Genomic DNA, 17,870 nt, shown 5'->3' on the forward strand with positions numbered 1-17,870 from the left:
CGGCATGGTCGCACACGCGAATCCCGTTCCAGAGACAAGGGCAGCGTCAATTGTCCATGCCCTTACCCTCTACGGGCCCTACAACCCTGGAGCGCAGCAATTCGAGAAAAGATACAAACGGCTTTCGTGTGCACAAGAGAGAGAAGGGAATCCAGATTCAACGTTCAACTTCGGAAACTCAGCGCCTTTCCTCCCATCCATGCACTCAGGCTACGCTAGGAGCAACCTCCAGGTCCACCCACTCGAGAATTCCAACCCCCTCCAACCCTCCGGAGGGAGATCTATATTCCCATTCTGTCTACCAAGTGGAAGGGAGAAGAAGCGTGCTCTCGTCTCTAGGGAGACGACACACTAATCGAACGGAAAACATGGGGAAACACCATGCTTTCCCTAACACTCGAGATAGGGAGAGCACATCTATACAAGGTGGTGATGGCGAGTTACACATACTACCCATACTTTGGAGGAACCAGTCTACTCTGGAAGTCCCAGTCGATCAACCTGAGGCATTATTTGACAACCACAGCACCCTCAATATTTCTTCCTCGCAACATGTTTGTATTTCAGGGCAATCTCGCGCGAGGACCTCGCTGCCCGCATCCAACTCAGTCCCCTGTTACTTTACTGCTGCGAGTAGCAATCTTTGGCAGATATGGCCGCCAACGACTGAGATTAGTGGGCCCTCAACTCCCACGCCCAAGTCTGGACAGGAGAATAACTTATGCACTGAAAGAAGAAATCAACGGAGAAAAAGCATCGAGAATAGCTATCTTGCGAGAAATGGGTGGTTTTTGGAAACGAGTTCCTTTGGGAAAGTGCGAACTACCAACCGAATGGTACCTTCACATGACCAAATAGCAGAAAACAGCCGGACAATTGAGCTCTCGAGAATCTCAAATACAGGGTTAAGACGGAAGGAAGCCATGACTTCGAAACGGATTCGATGGACTGACAAGATCGAGAACATGAAGGGATGGAAACAAGCAAGTGCGAAAGGATTAATCTCAAAGGGGCCAAACAAGCTCAGCCCGGACTCTGGCCAAGGGAACTTGGAACCACGGGCGAGGACAGCGAGACTGCCAACCTCGAGAGACCACATCACCCGGATACCATCCTACTCCAGGAGGTTAACCCAGACAGCTCATGCCCGGCCTGTCTCGCAGGTCACAGAACCCCAACCCCGACAGTACTGGCTCGGGAGGTTCGTCACCCTCATCAATGCGTTCCACTACGAGGACTCCTTCGACCAGCCAGACATTGCGACGGGGTTTGGCATGCTCTCCAGCTACTCTCGTCCGTTGGGACATTCGGATTCGGACCTAGCAGGCTACCGCATCAAGCGCGCTTTTATGGTCCTCGAAAACGTCTGTACAACGGAGGAAGCAGGTGCAAGTCTTCGAATTTTCCGAGATGAGTATGTCAGAATCAATGGGGATTGGTGGATGTTGTAGCCTTCAAGGGCCTGGTAGAGATTGGGCTCCAGGCACCGGTGTGCTTCAGCTAATACCTGGCATGCATGGGTGCAAATGTTTATAATTTTAGTGGGTGTGTCTGTCAACAAGCGAATAGTTTACTGCGGACTATTTGTATCTTGGTATAAACCATGATGCGCAATGATCTTAGACTATTTCACACCCTATATGTCGATTTTCGTGCATGAGACTTAAATACTTTCCAAGTCCATAAACGCCAGACCATACCAATTCACCATTGCCGTCATTACCAATACTAACCTGGGTCTCAAATTGCTATGAAGGTTGACACTTCCCTCCAGGCTCACTCACTTCCTACTCCTCAAGAAAGCTGCCACTTGCTCATGCCTGGTAACAAAGAACATGCGCTTTCGATCGGACTTCCACACAAGAACCCCGATCTCTTCGGCGTATCGGCACGGAGCCTCGTACTCGGCCAGATTAACGAAATCTTTGAATAAAAAACCAGGCGTTGCTTTGACACGGTCACGTTCCAGTTGCCAAAGACGGATTTGATCGACAACAGTGGGTGGCAGGACGGATACGGGGATACCAGCCTGGTTGGACATGGATCGGGACACGTTATGTTTGCGCATCTGCGGGTGAGCATGGGTGGACAGATATGAAATAATTTGGTCGGCAGTGATGCCCATCTCAATAGCCCGACGAACGGACTGGCGGGTGATCTTCCCAGTGATCAGGTTGGGGAAGCGATATTTGAGTGTGGTGAAAAGCGCAATGAGAGAGATCTGCAGCGGCGATGAGGTATACGCATATAGTCGGTAGTTTGTTTCAATGATGATGAAGCCAATGCCTGCCTTACTGGAGACCGTGCCTGCAGGCCCAGCGAGGGAGCCAGAAATAGGGTTACTCAAAGCACTAGAGTCGGAGGTAAGAGTGGTCGCAAGACGGGTGGGATAGAAACGGCTGGCTTCAGGGGACCGCTGGTAGACAATGCCGAAGTCGGCTAGATCGGTTAATGTACGAAGTTGGTTGGACGTTAGGTGTTCCTTCTCATATGATTTCCCTAGCTCCAGGCTGCTTAGAAGGAAGAGGAAAGACAGGACCTCCACACTATCCATTCCAATGGCTTCTGCGCTTTCAACATAGAGTATCAGAATATGCCACACTTGGGTGCCGACGTCCTGTAAAACAAACGCGAACCCGTCCTGGGTAATTTCGACTCGACGGTCTCTTATCTCAACAAGATGACCAGCCTGTAAAAGCTGCTTCACACCCTTGCTTAGATTAACATCTCGTTGGATTCCCAATCCGCTGGTTCCAACCATGTATCCCAGAACCCCTTCCCACTGTCGGCGCGCATACTCGTCTAGATCAGCAATGGAAACAGCCGCCTCAGCGGGGTTTAGGGAAAGAACGCCGAATGATTGTGTCTGTTCGGCTCCAGTGAGAGCCTGTCGAAGGGAAGAGGCAAATGGATTTGTGACCATGTAGGCTCGGGTATTGTTCGCCGTCACGGTATTTGATAGAATATGTAGTCGCCCTAGTATCGATAGCGCATTATCTCGTTCTCTAGACGCGGTTAGGGGCAAGAACAGAAGTCAACCGCATGATTTTGCGAGAGATTTGGGGCCTAAGTACCCACTTCAAGCTCTCTGATCTGACCCAGACCTCTAGATCTGCCGCTGGCAGAGGATCTTTAAGGTAAAGAAGCGCCATGACAAAACATTTTGCTAGATCCCGGATTAGTTTGATAGTTCGGCCCCTCGGCCACCTCACATACCCAGGTCAGGTAACATGCGCCTGAAAATGGCGAGCGCCGTGGAAGGTTGCTGGTAGAGCTTCAAGAAGACCGTTCCAGGCAGACCCTCCAGGTAATCAAACGGGCGGGATGGAGCGGCCACCATCTTGCCTGTAGGAGATACCAAGTCTTTTCACCTGCACAACATGGTTCGAGGAGGGACGACAAACCCCCATGGAGAGGTGAAAGAAATAATGGTTGGGATGGATGGGCAAGGCTCCAGTCCGGTGGCCGGAGCGGCCTCAGAGCGCAGTCCGCGGCAAATGACCTCTCCGGATTTTGTCTGGGAACTAAGGCATATGGAGTGCTTCCATCTCTCTCTCCTCCCCGGTCTTGACGAGATTTGTGACGATGTCTGCCTTGCGTTTTGTGAGATCGGTATGATGCATGTTCCTACTGTTTTGATTTCTCTAACTAATGGTTATTTCCAGGTTTGGGAGTCTTTTCGGGCCACTTCGGGATTGGAGCCTCGGTAAGTGAGAGATGTATACAGATCTAGAGAGGAAGCACCAGCGTTGCGAGAAGGTCGCCACTGATATGAACCTACTTTGCGACTATATAGGCTTCTGGACAATGTATGCATATCCCTCATGGAGCCTAACCCCTTATTCAACCCACAGGATAGTATTTCACGTCCTATGTATCTTTCATCATTCAAATGTAAGGACATCGGAATAGACTGACATTTGCTTGCTCCAATACCAGCTCAATGTGACGGCTGCTAGACCAGGGGTAGTCAATTTCGAATTGGATATTCGGAAAGAGCATACAGGAGGCCTCCTCTTTTGTTGAACGCCACTGAATTCTAACTGACCGCCCATCAGAATCGTCTGAATATTCTCCATGGTGGCACCATTGCAAGCATGGGTACGCGGCCATGACTAGCTCTTCTTCTCTCCTCGGCTGTTACTGATATTTTTCTATAAAGTGGACCTCGGCGGTTCACTGGCAGTCGCTTCCCATGGGCTGTTTGCTACAGGTGTCTCGACTGACCTCAACGGTGAGTCCAATGCCCCAAGCTAAGGCGGAAAAGATGATTTCTGACCACCATACAAATTCAGTTACCTACCTTAGCTCTGGAGGTAAGGTTGGTGATAAGATTCTAGCTGTATGTTTTCTTACGCCCAATTATTTTATTTGCTCCGGCTAACTTCGCTTCAGGAGGTCAGCTGTGATAAATGTACCGTCTCTCCCGACTCTCTTATCTCTTTTAAATGCAACTCTTTGGCCCATAAACATGCCTTCAACTCCGCTCTTCTTTGAACAACGAAAGCTCTAACTTATGCTGCAGTTGGTAAAACCCTCGCATACACTTCCATCAAATTCTTCAATAGCAAGGGTGAAATTGTTGCAAGAGGAAGCCACACCAAGTATGGTTATTATAATTCCTTATTCAGATGAGCCATGGTATCCGCTGACGCCCTAGTAGATATATCGCACTCGCCTGGAAAGACCCCCAGAATATCGCAGAGCTTGGCGGGTATAAACAATCATAGATGGACCGGTAAAAATTATACATCTCACTATAGATATCACGTCCTAGACGATCTGGTACCAACCTTTCAATTGCCATGCTACTAGGCATCCTTGATAGGATACAATACGCTAGGACTTAGTGCGCTAATTTCGAATACTCGAATCTTAAAACAGCAGAGCATACTCAGATGTAAATAGTTTTCGTTGAATGTATGTTTCAACTTCTGCGCAGCTCTTCCTCACTTTTATATCGTAGTGCCAAATAACAATTACCAAGCAAAGATAAAGACGAGAATAAACATCATCATGAATAAATAATCGAATACCCAACAGCTGCGCTAAGACGACGGGCTCATGGTATTGTATGATCGTAGAATAAGAGCCAAAGGGGATCATCCATCTCTGAGTCTGCGGCACTCACGGGCAATTTTTTACGCACCAGTCAGTGCATGCTCATGCAACGGATCATCATCTGGTGCTTCTTCTTCACCAGCCCCCAGCATGACTTCATCCTCATCCAATAAATCATCCGTACCATCTGGGATTGCGCCCTCAACAACGATGCCCTGGTCGCCGAGAGCCTTGATCTTAGCTTGAGTCATTTCGTACACATATTGCCCCAGATGTTCCACTCCTTCCATGGATGTACTTTGAACTTCATCGTCCAGCGATCGTGTTGTAGGGAACATTTCCCCTGTAGTGAGCATGAGCTTGTCTGGCCGTTGGAATAGCAGATCAAACGCAGGCTTAAGTTCATAGCACGACTCCAACACCTCGCGCCGGCCAAGAATATAGAGGCCAAGACGGGCGCGGGAAAGGGCAACTGTAAGACGACGGACGTCGCGTAGATATCCAATCGTACGAGTACGGGTGAGCGAAAGAATGACATCTGTAAACCTCTAAGTCAGTATGTTTCGCAAGTCCCCCATCAGGGGAAGAAGGAGAGAAGGGAGAACAAAGAAAAAGAACCCTTACAATCATTTTGTTCGCCCTGGTATTTGTCCACGGTTGTTACGATCTTCGGTATACCGAATAAAGCATTCTTGGCACAACGATGGGCCAATACATCCTTGATCAATGCCGTTTGACCTGCATAGGTAGCAAGGATGGATATCTTCGACGCCGGGTAGCCAAGAAGTCGCATGTATTGATAGATGGCAACCGCATATTCTGCTTCGCCAAGGTTCTGAATGAAGTGAGGCGTGGGTTCTCGTTCACCGATACCTTGATAGTCAGGGACATTGATGAACTGGTATTCGAACTGGAACCCGGCATTCGCCTGTTTGAACTCCGGAGCTGTTCCAATGATGGGTAAATCGCCAAGCTCCTGGTACCGCCACCGGAAAAGTTCGGCGATACTACTTCGTGCGCGACCCTGCTGATCAAGCGTAATGATGGGGACACCCAGTCTCACCATACGGAGAAAGAGACTTTGTTCAAAATGTGCGTACTGGCGGAAAGCAAAGTTCTGCACGATTGGACAGTTTTGAAGGTGATCTCCACAAAGGACCATACGCTTTAAGGGAAGCTGGCCTTCCTTCATGTTCTGAAATGAGGTTGGGATAAAGCTCTCAATCTCCGTGATTTGCGCAGCTTCTTCCATTACAACGTTGTCATAATGAAAGCCGAGATCCGCAATCTCCTGACGACGCATTGCAGCATGAGTGGATGTCATTGCAATTATCCTCGCTTCCCTTACTAGAAGATAGTTTGCCTTGTCCTTCGGTTGTCTCAAGATCTCAAACGGCCGAATATCTTCTAGCTCGGAGAATATTTTGGCAAGATGTCGTTGACAACCTTCTGCTGCACCCAGAACCACGTCCTTTGAAGCCGAAGGATCGAAGACAGGTTGTGGGGCGTTTGAGAAGTAGGAATGGAACGGGAACTTCGCAATAATTTGTTCAGTAGAGGCATCCTTCGCACGCGCGTGATCCCAGAACTTCGCCCAGGCAGGTTGAATGTATACTGTATTGAAGTATCCAGCGGTCTCGCAAGAACTTCCATGGGCACCTTGCGCTCCTATGGATGTTGCTAATCGTGTGACCTCGGATAGGAAGTAATTTCTGTTGTCAAGGAACGACTCGACACGACCATATTTGCTGTAGCTGGCCTCAGTATCCAATTCTTCTTCACCGTGACCAAGGCGGAGGAGGTGGCGCTCATCAATATCTAGAGCGACAATTTTTTGGAATAGTTGATTCAATGCCTGATTACTATGGGCAATAAGTAAGGTACGCTCGCTTGGGAAGTTGTGGTAAATATTATTGATTATTTGCGTTGCGACGTCCGTTTTCCCAGTTCCCGGGGGGCCAACGATGATAGTGAGCCCAGGCTGAGTCCCAGATGCTATAGCTTCAACTTGAGCTGGAGTAAATTGCACACAGTTGAGCTTTGGAGCATCGACAGGGTAAGGCCCCCGATTCGGGGGTTTGTAGGTTGATACACGAAGCGTTTTAGGAGCAGCTTCTTGCTTTTCAGCTTGATCTCTCCGTCGCTTTTTGGAGGCGTTTGTGGCAGGTTGGGGTTGGGCGGGTTCACTGTATTCGAGCACGTATGGAGGTCCAAATGTTGAGGTCTGCTCTCCAGACGGCTCAATGGTCGTACCTGGAAAGCTCTCAACGAGGTGCTGCCAGTTCAAGAAGGTATCACGAAAATCGACTGACAGTAATCGATTTGGTAATTCCGTATATCGGGCTCCTGCAGGGTCTCCGTATCCCAGAAAGATATCTTGAAGCCACGAAGGAAGAGCAATGTCAGAGACAATGAGCTTTTGCATGGTCTCAAGAACTGACTTGAAGTTATTCTCTCTACCCTTCCTTCTGGCAACCACGTTGATCAATGGATAGATGTCCGGCTTTCCTTGCATATTGCGGTCCTTATCTGCCTTGAAAGCGGCGGAATCTATGTTGACCAGCAATCTCCTGACACGCGGTCTGGGTCTAAAGCCGTTTGTCTGGGTTGAAGCAGGTTCGCGCAGAGGACGCCCGTTTTCATCGAGTACCTGCACGATTTCCGCCGTCCTAACGTGAGAAAGACTAGGGCTCTCAGCTGAGTAGGAGTCATGAAGTCCCAGTCTATTTGCACCACCAGGCTGCACAGCTAAAAGGAAAATGACATCATCTGGACGTAGTGATTCCCATTCTTTTCTGATGTGGTCGGCCAGCCTGCCAACTTCAATAGTGATCTCAGCTCTTACAAAAGCTGGCTTTGCCGAGCCAACTTTAGCAGGCGCGACCTCAATAATCGCAGGTTTTGAGATTGGGATAGCCATGCGAGAAAACCCTTCGAAGGTTATGCTTTTACCGTCACGACTGGCCCGTGGCTGCATCCGCTTGACTATCGCTTCCATGTCCTTGCGGATCTGAAAAAAGGCCTCGGAGCGATACAAAATAAACGAGCGCCAAAGGAAATCACCGAGACTCAAATATTGGAGGTTCAGCTTAGGGATTGCAATTGGTCTAGACCCGTCGTAAGTTTCGTTTCGCAGCAATGCCGGGTCATATAAGCTCTCTTCTGTAGGAACAATGGCGAGGTGCGAAGAAATTTCTTGAAAAGACATCTTTCGCTCATAGAAGGACAAGAGAATTTCCATATACAAAAGTCGATCCGGTGTAACTTGGGACTGACTGGGATAAGTTGTACGGAAGCCAAGATGAGCACATAGACTCTGTAGTTCGGACTCCTCTAAAGAAGACAATTGCCCCTCTAATTCCGAGCGTTGCCCTATCGACCCGTAGTTGGATAAAGCGAGAATCATTAACTTGTCTTTGAAGAATTTCATCGAAGTTCTCTGTAGATGTGCTAGTTCCTGGCAATGAATATCATATACTGTCTGTGGAGACAAGGCCTCTCCTGTATAGTCGTCGATTGCAAAATTGACGAAATGCTTTAAAAGACTATAGAAATCTCGGAAGAGTGTATTCTCGGGCGCACGGTATAACCGTGACAAGCGAATAATTGGTAGTAAGCTGAGATCTTTCAGCAGCGTATTGACATAGCGCCTTGTTGGAAGTTGACTCTCTAGGTCAACCAGAAATTCGAGGAAGCGCTCGCAGTAACGTAAATTTTCCGCTTGGTCTTTCTCAGACCTGCCAAGTCTTTGGAGAAAATCGAGCAGCATCGTGTATAGCCAAGAACGCTCAAATCGCATTTTTGCCTTGGCTGTCTCATCTCCTGCGTCGTACCTTTTAGCAGCGGCCCGCCATGCTTTTTTCAGTGTTGGCCCTTTTGCAAGCATACGATCCCTAGTCTCATCGCTAGAAAGGTTGTGCCAGGTGGATATGGAAACGAGGGGTGCACATTCTTTTCGTATCAAGACGTTTTCGAGGGACTGGAAGGCACTGATAATGAACGAGAGTATAGACAGGCGCGAATATACAGGAACTGACTGGTCAATGCTCATGGAAAGGATCCGGTGGAAAAGATTCGAGAAATCATCAGGTCGATCGGAAAAGATACCTGTCGATCCGTTCAGCTTCCTAGCACGCCATTCCTTATGTTCTTCTCGACTTACTCCATATTGGTAGATGCTCGCGCTGTTTCACACTAACTATGAGTGCTAGAAGGAGCACATGATAATTTGAAGCTTCTTCCGTGTAGGTGGGCCAAAGAAATCTGCTGTGAAGTTAGCTCGCTGCTAGGAGAGAATCAATGGTCTAGTAGGCACTGTGCGGACTTTTCCAGTATGTTCAAATTCTCCAATGTAAGAAGTGAGCGAAAACTGAAGTTTTCAGTCTCTAGGGGATCCCATATATCCTTTTTGATTGCATCCGGTCTGACCTTGCGGACCTTTGATGGCTCCAGCCAGTGAGTCTTTGCAAGTTGCACCCACGGACTGCCTTCGCAGAAATCCTCCACGGTGGGCCGAGAGTCAAGGCTGTGCGCCATCGCCTGACGTGCCTGCAGACCCATTCCTTGACGTTGGGATTGCTGAAAATGAATCCGAGGGCGGGTGGGATGTATCTGCGCAGATTGTCCTTTGCGACGGAAATGGAAAGCTTCTGGCGCGCGCCTAGTAAAAGTTAAAGCCCGCAGAGCCGCAGTGCGTTATTTAAAATCTCTCGGCCGCTTTGGCACAACGCACGCTATTCCCTTGTCCACCACCCTATCCCACTTAATTTTTGGCTGCTGATCAGGAATTATGACGGACGTTGATGCTGAGTCGATACACGTTTACAGGCGATTGGTCGATGATCTCCTGGCTAAGGCAGACCAAGTCAAGCCCGACAAGCAGATTGAACCCCCATTGACAGAGACTCACCTCGGCGAATCCATCTGGCTAGTTCAGGGAAAGGATGAGCAAGTCACAAAACGATTCAGTCAGCAGACGCAGTTTGCTGCTGTTGAGATCGCATTCAGAGAGAAATTCTACAGTCTTCTCGTATGGAAACCCAGTTTTCTGGCATCATAAGGATAGGAGAATGGATGGCTGACAGTTGATCTCCTAAAAGGCTACGACGTCAATCGATGAGCTCGCATTTATCCAAATATGGAACCTACTAGATATTATTTCTATATTTTCGGATAACGGTTAGTGGTTGGGCACGACTTAAACGTAAGGATGGTATTCTAACATACCTCCAGGGCAATGCGAACCCGGTCTAATATTCTGGCTTATTGAAGAGCTCCTTGATAGTCAAACGATTGACGGTTGCCGTAAAGTTTTCGACTACCTGGAGTCACGGAGGGAACGCAACACAAAAGTATGCACAAATTTGTTCATTGGCCATTGTCTGTCGGATTCGCTAATGCTAGTGAAGAAACACTTCAAACAGAAAAGCCTGGTTATCCTTAGGTCCTGTAATGAACTACTTCGAAGGCTGTCTCGTGCGGAAGACACTGTCTTTTGTGGACGTGTTTTTATCTTTTTGTTCCAAAGTTTCCCTCTGGGTGATAAGAGCGCCGTTAACCTGCGGGGTGAATACCATACCGATAACGTCACCACATTCGACGAGAATATTGAAGCAGATAGCAAGGAGAACAGGGATAGGGATGTGGAAATGTCCAATGGGCAAGATGCGCCTGAGATGGTAGAAGATATCAAAGAACACGATACCCATGCTTCTAACGCTGACTCCCAGACACATACTCGGAAGTCGTCTAAAACGCCGAAGTTGCTTGTTTCCAAGTGTGATGATGAGCATAAGGAGACGAAGGTCGATCTGCATGCGCTCTACCCGATGTTTTGGGGGTTACAGGCTTACTTCTCAGCCCCAACCAAAGCATTCGACCCCCAGCACTTCAGCATTTTTAAATCTGGACTCGAAGCTACGTTGTCGGCCTTTCGAAGTGTTAATACGGAAATTGAGAATTCAGGTACTAGTAGAATGTCGGAGGAAACCCGAAAACCGACCAGGCGGAAACGAACTGCAGATGGACAGGAGATTGCGAGCAGCTTTAATCCTAAGTATTTGACGAGTAGAGATTTGTTTGGTCTCGAAGTTCGTGCATTCTCGTTGAACATGCCAGGACCGCGTATACTGATTCGTTCCTCGTCCTAGGTCAATGATACCGCCTTTAGGAGACATGTCCTCGTCCAAGCCCTTATTCTCCTCGATTTTATGCTTTCACTTACGCCAACGGCCAAAGCAAAGCTAATTGATTTGACTAACAAGTCGGTGCTTTATGGCTTCGTCTTAAGCGAGGAAGATGTAAGAACTTGTCTACCCCCTTTCCGTGAATAGCATTGACAAAAGTAGACTACATGGGCCATGAAGATGAGGAAAGCAATCGAAGAATATCTCCAAGAAGGAATCGGAGGTAAATTTTACTATCGCATGGTGGACACCGTTTTATCGAGGGACAAAAACTGGGTGCGCTGGAAAGCGGAGGGCTGTCCGTTGATTGAAAAGTTAGCGGTCTCAGTGACTGAATATCTCGGTGCTCGTGAGCATGCGACAAAGGTTTATGCTAATAAACGCCTCCGCCCTTCACCTATGGGATCCCTCGACTTGAAATTCCTTTCTGAGGGTGTGTCGACTACAGGTGTCGGGAAACTTAAAGAGCCTGAAAGGTAATGTATCCAAGATTAATCAAGTTTTCGGAATTTCACTGGCTAACGCTGCCTAAGATTTACCATTCCTACACCGGATTCATTTATGATGGGTATTATGGACGATGAATTGGAAATCGACACCGCGCAGTCCAAGGATGATAAAGAGCACGCGATCCGGGCTAAAGCTAGTAAAACTTGGCGGATATTACGACTTGCCGCAAGGAGTAAACTGGCAGTCTTCGACAAGATTGAGGATGGCAAGAATTTGAAGGTCTTGTTCGAAAACTGTCAACCTAACGAAGGGACACCTCAGGCCCTTGAATCAGATGTAACAGCAAAAGCAAAGGCTTCGACGGAGAGCCAGGACAATGAGCTGATACAAGATGCTGGTGTTAGCACCGCTGCTGAGAAGGAGAGTTCATCCGTTGCCGCCGAACAATCCACATCGGACTTGAAAGATGCCATTACTGCGGAAGGCCAGGATACGTGAAGGAAAGCCTCCCTCCCCACATACTCTAGAGTATTGCCGCATATTGGACTGGGGAGAAGATACAGCCGATCAATCCCGACCGGCTTTCGTTAGCACCCTGCACTAAGGGCTACGATTCCTTGTTGGACATGGTATGTCCTGCTTCCTATTTGCTGACCGCAGTTGGATACATCAATGTCACAGAGTTAATGAGAACACCCTGCAATATATAGCCGATAATCGAATGGGCCAGTAGTAGGTGCCTGATGTTAGTCACCTGGAAGCATGGTGATGTTGTGGTTGTCACAAGGGAACTGCGAGATGGCGACGGGGACGGCAGCCACGACCATTGGTATTTGCTGACACCATTACCTGAAACACTATTTGGCACAGTGAAAGCACTCGAAGCTTCCCCCGCCGGGACCGTATGCAGCCTTTCATTAATTAAGGCTTGTATATACGGGTTACGTCTATTGTGTGTCGCGAGGACTCTGCCACCTCTGATTGGTTGGGACTTGGGAGGAGAGCGAACAAACATCATACTATGGAAGAGATCCCAGGTTGCTACTGCTAGGGCGCACCACCCGTCGGAAATTATTGAGGGTCACCAGACCAGGCAACATCCACTGCGGCCCAAAGGAGGAACTTCAAATGACAGGAGGGAGCGGGCAGTGGAGAGTGTCTGCAAGTGACCGTATTGGGCTCACTAGGCAGTAGAGCAGTTGGCTACCACAGAAGACAGCGTTTATACGAATAAGCTACGGGCAAGTGTCCGAAATTTGTCGGAGATCAGCAACTTTAATTACATGGAAGGTTCCTGCATAACCGTAGAAGTTGACATCATTCTGCGAGAACATGCTTAACAGAATATGGATAATGGCATGCCTAAAATTTTTTATTTTTTTTTTTTACTCGACAGGGGGGTTTCATGATACCTGTCATGCGAGATACAGTGCCATGCCATCTCTAGGTTCTAAAGGGATTGTGATCTGTTGATACGCTACGTTTCACCACTACAGGCCGGTTGAACTCGATCTATATGCTGCTCTTGTGTTGAAAACTTGAAATGACATGAAGTAAAATTAAGTGGACGATTATCAGGAAGAGGGTACCGAGTCCTAATCTCGAGATAACTTCATCATCAAGTTTCGATCAATAACCCGTCCCGTTCCTTCCAGTGTAATTAGCTCGAACTTGGCAAGGCACATTGCAGTTTCGATCTTTCTGAGGATGCAATTCCGGGAAATTAATGGAGGTGGGGTATTAGGGCCGCTACAAAGTTTAGTGTTCAGTAGATTGTACCTGCCTGGCAGGTAGCTAGGTTGAGGACTGTATGATAAATAAATTGTAACGTGAAAAGCACCTACAATCTCCCTTATGGGGGAGGATAGGGGAGTATTCAGAAGCTTAGTTGTTCGAATCGTATATACGGGCATGAAGGCAGCTCAATGATAGACAACTTGGCTTTTCTCCATGACTGATTGCATACTCCATACATTGTGGTCCATCAGAGAGGTGGAAGTTCGATTCAAGCAAGAATGAATTACGTTGAGAGTATGGATACTTCAATCCCCACTCGACCCAGCAACAGGTCCATGAGATCTCATGGTAAATGACGTTTCATAATGATCATGGCGGAAATGGTCCGCACAGACAGACTCTGCTTTTTTTTTTTTTTTTGTTTGCCCAGGAGGCCAAGCAAGGGGAAATCTAGTTAACTGAAGTGATCAACTCTGGATCTAGTTCAGCACTACTCGATGTTTATGGCTTGCGTAATGGCCAGGAAGAGTATACCCACTGGATTCCTTGAGAGAATCAGGATGATCCAAGAACGATTCTAGCCGTCTGTGAAATTGGAAGGGGCCAGATAACGTTCTTGGCTCTCACGCGGAGCCTTCGGATAAAGTTGGCCCTCCCCAATTTCCTCGAGTCCTCCTACGTCGTAGCCCACTCGTCCTCGATCGTCGGCGGTTTGCCTGGGATCTTCTTCCCCGCACCGTTGCTACACGACTGCAGCGGATTATGAATAAGGATGGTCCCTTCAGCTGGGTTGGCTTGAATTGTGCCCGTCGACGATCCACTTGCCGATTGCCTCCCACTTTGAACTTTCTTGTGGCAGTAAGAGGTGGCTTCTTCATTGTGCAGCTGAGCTGAGAGTCATGTCATTGCTTGACTTGTGCCCCTTACCCACATTGTTGTATACGTTACGGAGTACAAGCCGATGAGGAAGGAGTAGTGTATTACTCCTCCATTTTCGAATATACGTACCGAAATATTAAGGGAGATGAAATCCGAATTCCGAACTACTCCGTTGTTGGTGAGTACGAAGGAGGAGACGAGAAATACGGACTTCGGACTAGGAATAGGATTGTATTCTTCTGTCCTGAGTCCACAGTCCATACCCACTAAGGCAAAAGCCGAATTACGAAGGGCACTGATTAAAAAAAAAAAAAAAAAAAAAGGGGAGATGAAGCAATAACCACCAGCCAAAAAAAAATTGCAATAAAAAATAAGGCCAATTTTTATACAGTAAAGCCAAATCCGAGCCTTTTTTAACTCCGACCTGATCTGTCAATGGATTTGTTTCGAAACAGGAGATACGACTATCATGTTAGCCATGCTGGCAATAAGATTTCCCTCGATCGGGATTCAGGAATACTCCGGCTGCGCACCTTCAGTCCCAAAAAGCCAAGACCAGCCGAACATCCAGTCTGAGTCTTCGATGGGGTCTCTGAACTAAGTGAGCTTGTCAACTCGTCATCAGCCTCGGAAGTGGACTAATATCCGTATGGATCGTGGTAAGCCGATCATTACCCCTTCTTCGCTTTTGTTCTTTCTTTCTTGTGATGCTGTCAGTTATGACCGTTATCGTTGTCATTATTATGTTGTGTTAGAGTCCTGACGGATCTGTACGGAGTTTTGCCCGTCTATCTAATACCACTTATAGCATTATGCCGTATATAGTCCAGGATAAATGCTGAACGAGCTGTCTTTCTTTTTTTTAAAATATATGTATATTTGTAATATTGCTCTATTAAAAAAAGGGCTATAATCATCCATAGCACGTATCCATAGAATAAAGACATTAATAATAAATACGATGATTAAAGCCACACAATATATCATCATTTGCCCCTAGTATTTAGCTACATAATACATACATATATATATACATAGACATCTAAGTACATTTACAGAATAGAGGTGCTAAGATGTAGATTTAGTGATCTGATTCATCAATATTTTATTATCCAGCAGTATATCTTCTTGAGGTTATATTAGTGGTCGCTGGGGATAAATGAGCGAGTATAGCACTTGAATCGGGCGTATCCAGATGAATTTCACACGCCATGATGAACCCCACCTGTATGCATTCCCACTGGAGTTTTTTTTTTTTTTTTTCTCTCTTCCTTTCCCCTCCTAATTCAACTTCCCTCTAGTCAGTTGTTCCTCACTTCTACCTCATACCTAAGATACGTACCTGTTTATCCATGTAATTAAATCCCTGCATTTTTATCTAATATGTTCCCCTTTAATCTTGTTTTCTCCATCACATTTTATTGCCATCTTCAAAACAATTTATCCCTGTGGAACCCCCCTCATATTGTTTCATGCAGCTTTTTAGGGTGGAGTGCAGGCGCATAACCACTTCCAATTTCCATTCAATCATTAACCCAACCCCTCTCTCTAGACTCTCTCTCGTCAAAGTGGAGAACATATGAGGCCGCCACGCTCAGCCGTTGTTGACTATGCGATTTTAGCGTCACGCTCGGTTCAGTGCCCGTTCAGGTCGCCCGGTGCATGGTCCGCCCCTTGGTCCGTCCTGAGCTTACCTGCCTTTCCATTGTATCGTTTCGGCCGCTGGAGGCTCGAAACTCGGAAAGATTCTTCATTTTCTCCGCAAACCCTGACTATCCCGTGGTCTATGCCATCTCTGGTATGGAGGTCTTAGATGATGGCCCATTTTGCCATACTACTGCTTAATAGTAAGGGAGGTTGTATGTACTACGTACCCTCCTAGGTACCCGCCCATACGAAATCGTACTGGGCTTATGGAGTACCTGCGCCCTCCACGTCCATGGAACGGCGATGTACCAGGGAGTGGTTGACAGCCGTTCTTTCCACCAATGTTGGCCAATCGATCAATCGGTTAATTCGTCAATACCATCAATCAGAGAGATTCCTCGATATCCCCTATAGATTTCCCAACTACTGCTTCCTGGGCCATCTATGGCACTTATGTTTTTAATTACCGGCGTGGAGAATCTTATGTAGGTATTTCGTGCCTAGGGCTTATTTTTATCCCGTTCAGTCAAATGCATTCGTTGAAGTGGATGGTGGTGGGCAGGGCGCTAAGTGGCTCTTAGACACAACACCTCGTTCTGACCTTATGCCCGGTCTCCGGCGGATTATGGAGCCAACGCACGACTAGCGCCGTCGGCAGGTCTTCCACATGGTGTATCGATTACAGTACCAGAAGATTAGCGTCAGATGAGTCAGGACCGGCTCCAGTCTGGCAACGAGGGTCTATTTAGTATGTACCCTTCAAAACAACGGTTGGCTGACCAGCACAATAGCCGGGTGGATTGTGAATTAGGGACATCCCAGAATTCTAGAGACCCGCCGGATGCGATGCCATGGTCAGTTAGGCCCCTGTCCCACGTCGGAAAATTTACATTCAATCATGACTGAACATCTCTCAAGAGTAGCTCAGTTGAAATTGAACCGCAAGAACCATCCTATCTCTAATTAGTGCCAATTCACAGGGCTGCCGTCCCAAGGCCATCTGACTACCTGGATTTCGTGGAGCTTCAGTTCGCCACTGCGCTTCCGCTGCAGGTAGTTGGGGTTGGTTGCATATCGGCCTTTTTTTTCTGAGGGCCTCACACCTGGGAGGAAGCGATTCCTTCCTGTGTCCTAGTTAGGAAATTAGTTCTTCGTGTACGCCCTTACCAAGGAACAGATGTGTAGTTGATTTGACGCGTCAGAAGGATAAACCTGGATGCCTGGTCATATTCGGTCTTTTAGTCAATGGCACCTATCAGGATTGCTAGTACTACTTACTACTACTACTCCTCCTTGCGACGTTGGGCTGGAATCGATCCCTGGAAGAAACCCCAATCCTTTTAGCCAAGTCGATTTCCCACACCTCCCCTCTCTTCTTGTTTCTCGTTGGTCCCTATCGGCAGCTTATACAGAATACCCGCAACGGAGCATCGTTAACAAACACAGCATGGTGTGAGATCTTCGTGTACCAAAACTATTCAAGCTGTGGCCCGTTCAGTTGTCACTTCTGCTTTGTCTCTCCCTTTTTACTTTTTATTTCTTTTTTTTTTTTTTAAAAAAAAAACCCCGTTTTTTTTTTTTTTTTTTTTTTTTTTTTTTAAAAAAAAAAAAAAAAAAAAAAAGAAATTAATTATTATTATTCTTGTTTTATTTGTTTATTATATTGTTTTTATTTTTCTGGGTTCGTTCTCCGCGTTAGCATTTACCATCTACCTCTCTTTCTATTGTTTAGATTGGTTCCCTGTATTAGCCCAACTGTCTGTCCCAGGTTGCTTTCCGTGACGAGTCCATGAATGAGAGTTCTTTCATGACCTTTTTCATGCATCATTAGTGTCATTGCCATTGGTGGTCAACATGGAAGATCTAGTGGACCTTTATTGGTTGTGATTAGAGCTTTCAGCTAGCATCTTG

The 17,870-nt window shown here is 47.2% G+C and overlaps 5 protein-coding genes across 5 annotated transcripts; 3 read left to right on the forward strand and 2 right to left on the reverse strand.

Moving 5' to 3' along the window:
- Positions 1-833: 833 nt before the first annotated feature.
- On the forward strand, positions 834-1,451 carry ATNIH1004_002748 (uncharacterized protein; the record flags this gene model as incomplete). The annotated part of the gene is made up of 1 exon (XM_033567433.1): positions 834-1,451. One exon carries the CDS (start codon positions 834-836, stop codon positions 1,449-1,451), a length of 618 nt encoding a protein of 205 aa, XP_033429428.1.
- A 329-nt stretch (positions 1,452-1,780) lies between these two features.
- Positions 1,781-3,340, reverse strand: TFB2 (TFIIH/NER complex subunit TFB2; the record flags this gene model as incomplete). The annotated part of the gene is made up of 3 exons (XM_033567434.1): positions 1,781-3,005; positions 3,079-3,166; positions 3,217-3,340. The coding sequence occupies 3 exons, from the start codon at positions 3,338-3,340 to the stop codon at positions 1,781-1,783; spliced, it is 1,437 nt and encodes a 478-aa protein (XP_033429429.1).
- Positions 3,341-3,497: 157 nt separating this feature from the next.
- Positions 3,498-4,730, forward strand: ATNIH1004_002750 (PaaI family thioesterase; the record flags this gene model as incomplete). Its single annotated transcript, XM_033567435.1, has 8 exons — positions 3,498-3,612; positions 3,666-3,706; positions 4,059-4,101; positions 4,163-4,234; positions 4,296-4,342; positions 4,396-4,414; positions 4,526-4,604; positions 4,664-4,730. 8 exons carry the CDS (start codon positions 3,498-3,500, stop codon positions 4,728-4,730), a joined length of 483 nt encoding a protein of 160 aa, XP_033429430.1.
- Positions 4,731-5,141: 411 nt separating this feature from the next.
- ATNIH1004_002751 (RNA helicase aquarius) lies at positions 5,142-9,621 on the reverse strand (the record flags this gene model as incomplete). The annotated part of the gene is made up of 4 exons (XM_033567436.1): positions 5,142-5,599; positions 5,686-9,168; positions 9,224-9,324; positions 9,386-9,621. The coding sequence occupies 4 exons, from the start codon at positions 9,619-9,621 to the stop codon at positions 5,142-5,144; spliced, it is 4,278 nt and encodes a 1,425-aa protein (XP_033429431.1).
- A 229-nt stretch (positions 9,622-9,850) lies between these two features.
- Positions 9,851-12,194, forward strand: THOC1 (THO complex subunit THO1/HPR1; the record flags this gene model as incomplete). The annotated part of the gene is made up of 7 exons (XM_033567437.1): positions 9,851-10,090; positions 10,161-10,239; positions 10,294-10,412; positions 10,470-11,150; positions 11,211-11,360; positions 11,409-11,722; positions 11,780-12,194. The coding sequence occupies 7 exons, from the start codon at positions 9,851-9,853 to the stop codon at positions 12,192-12,194; spliced, it is 1,998 nt and encodes a 665-aa protein (XP_033429432.1).
- Positions 12,195-17,870: the final 5,676 nt, after the last annotated feature.

This window comes from Aspergillus tanneri (assembly GCF_003426965.1).
Source record: "Aspergillus tanneri strain NIH1004 chromosome Unknown AapTan_1_pilon_pilon_pilon, whole genome shotgun sequence".
NCBI lineage: Eukaryota > Fungi > Ascomycota > Eurotiomycetes > Eurotiales > Aspergillaceae > Aspergillus > Aspergillus tanneri.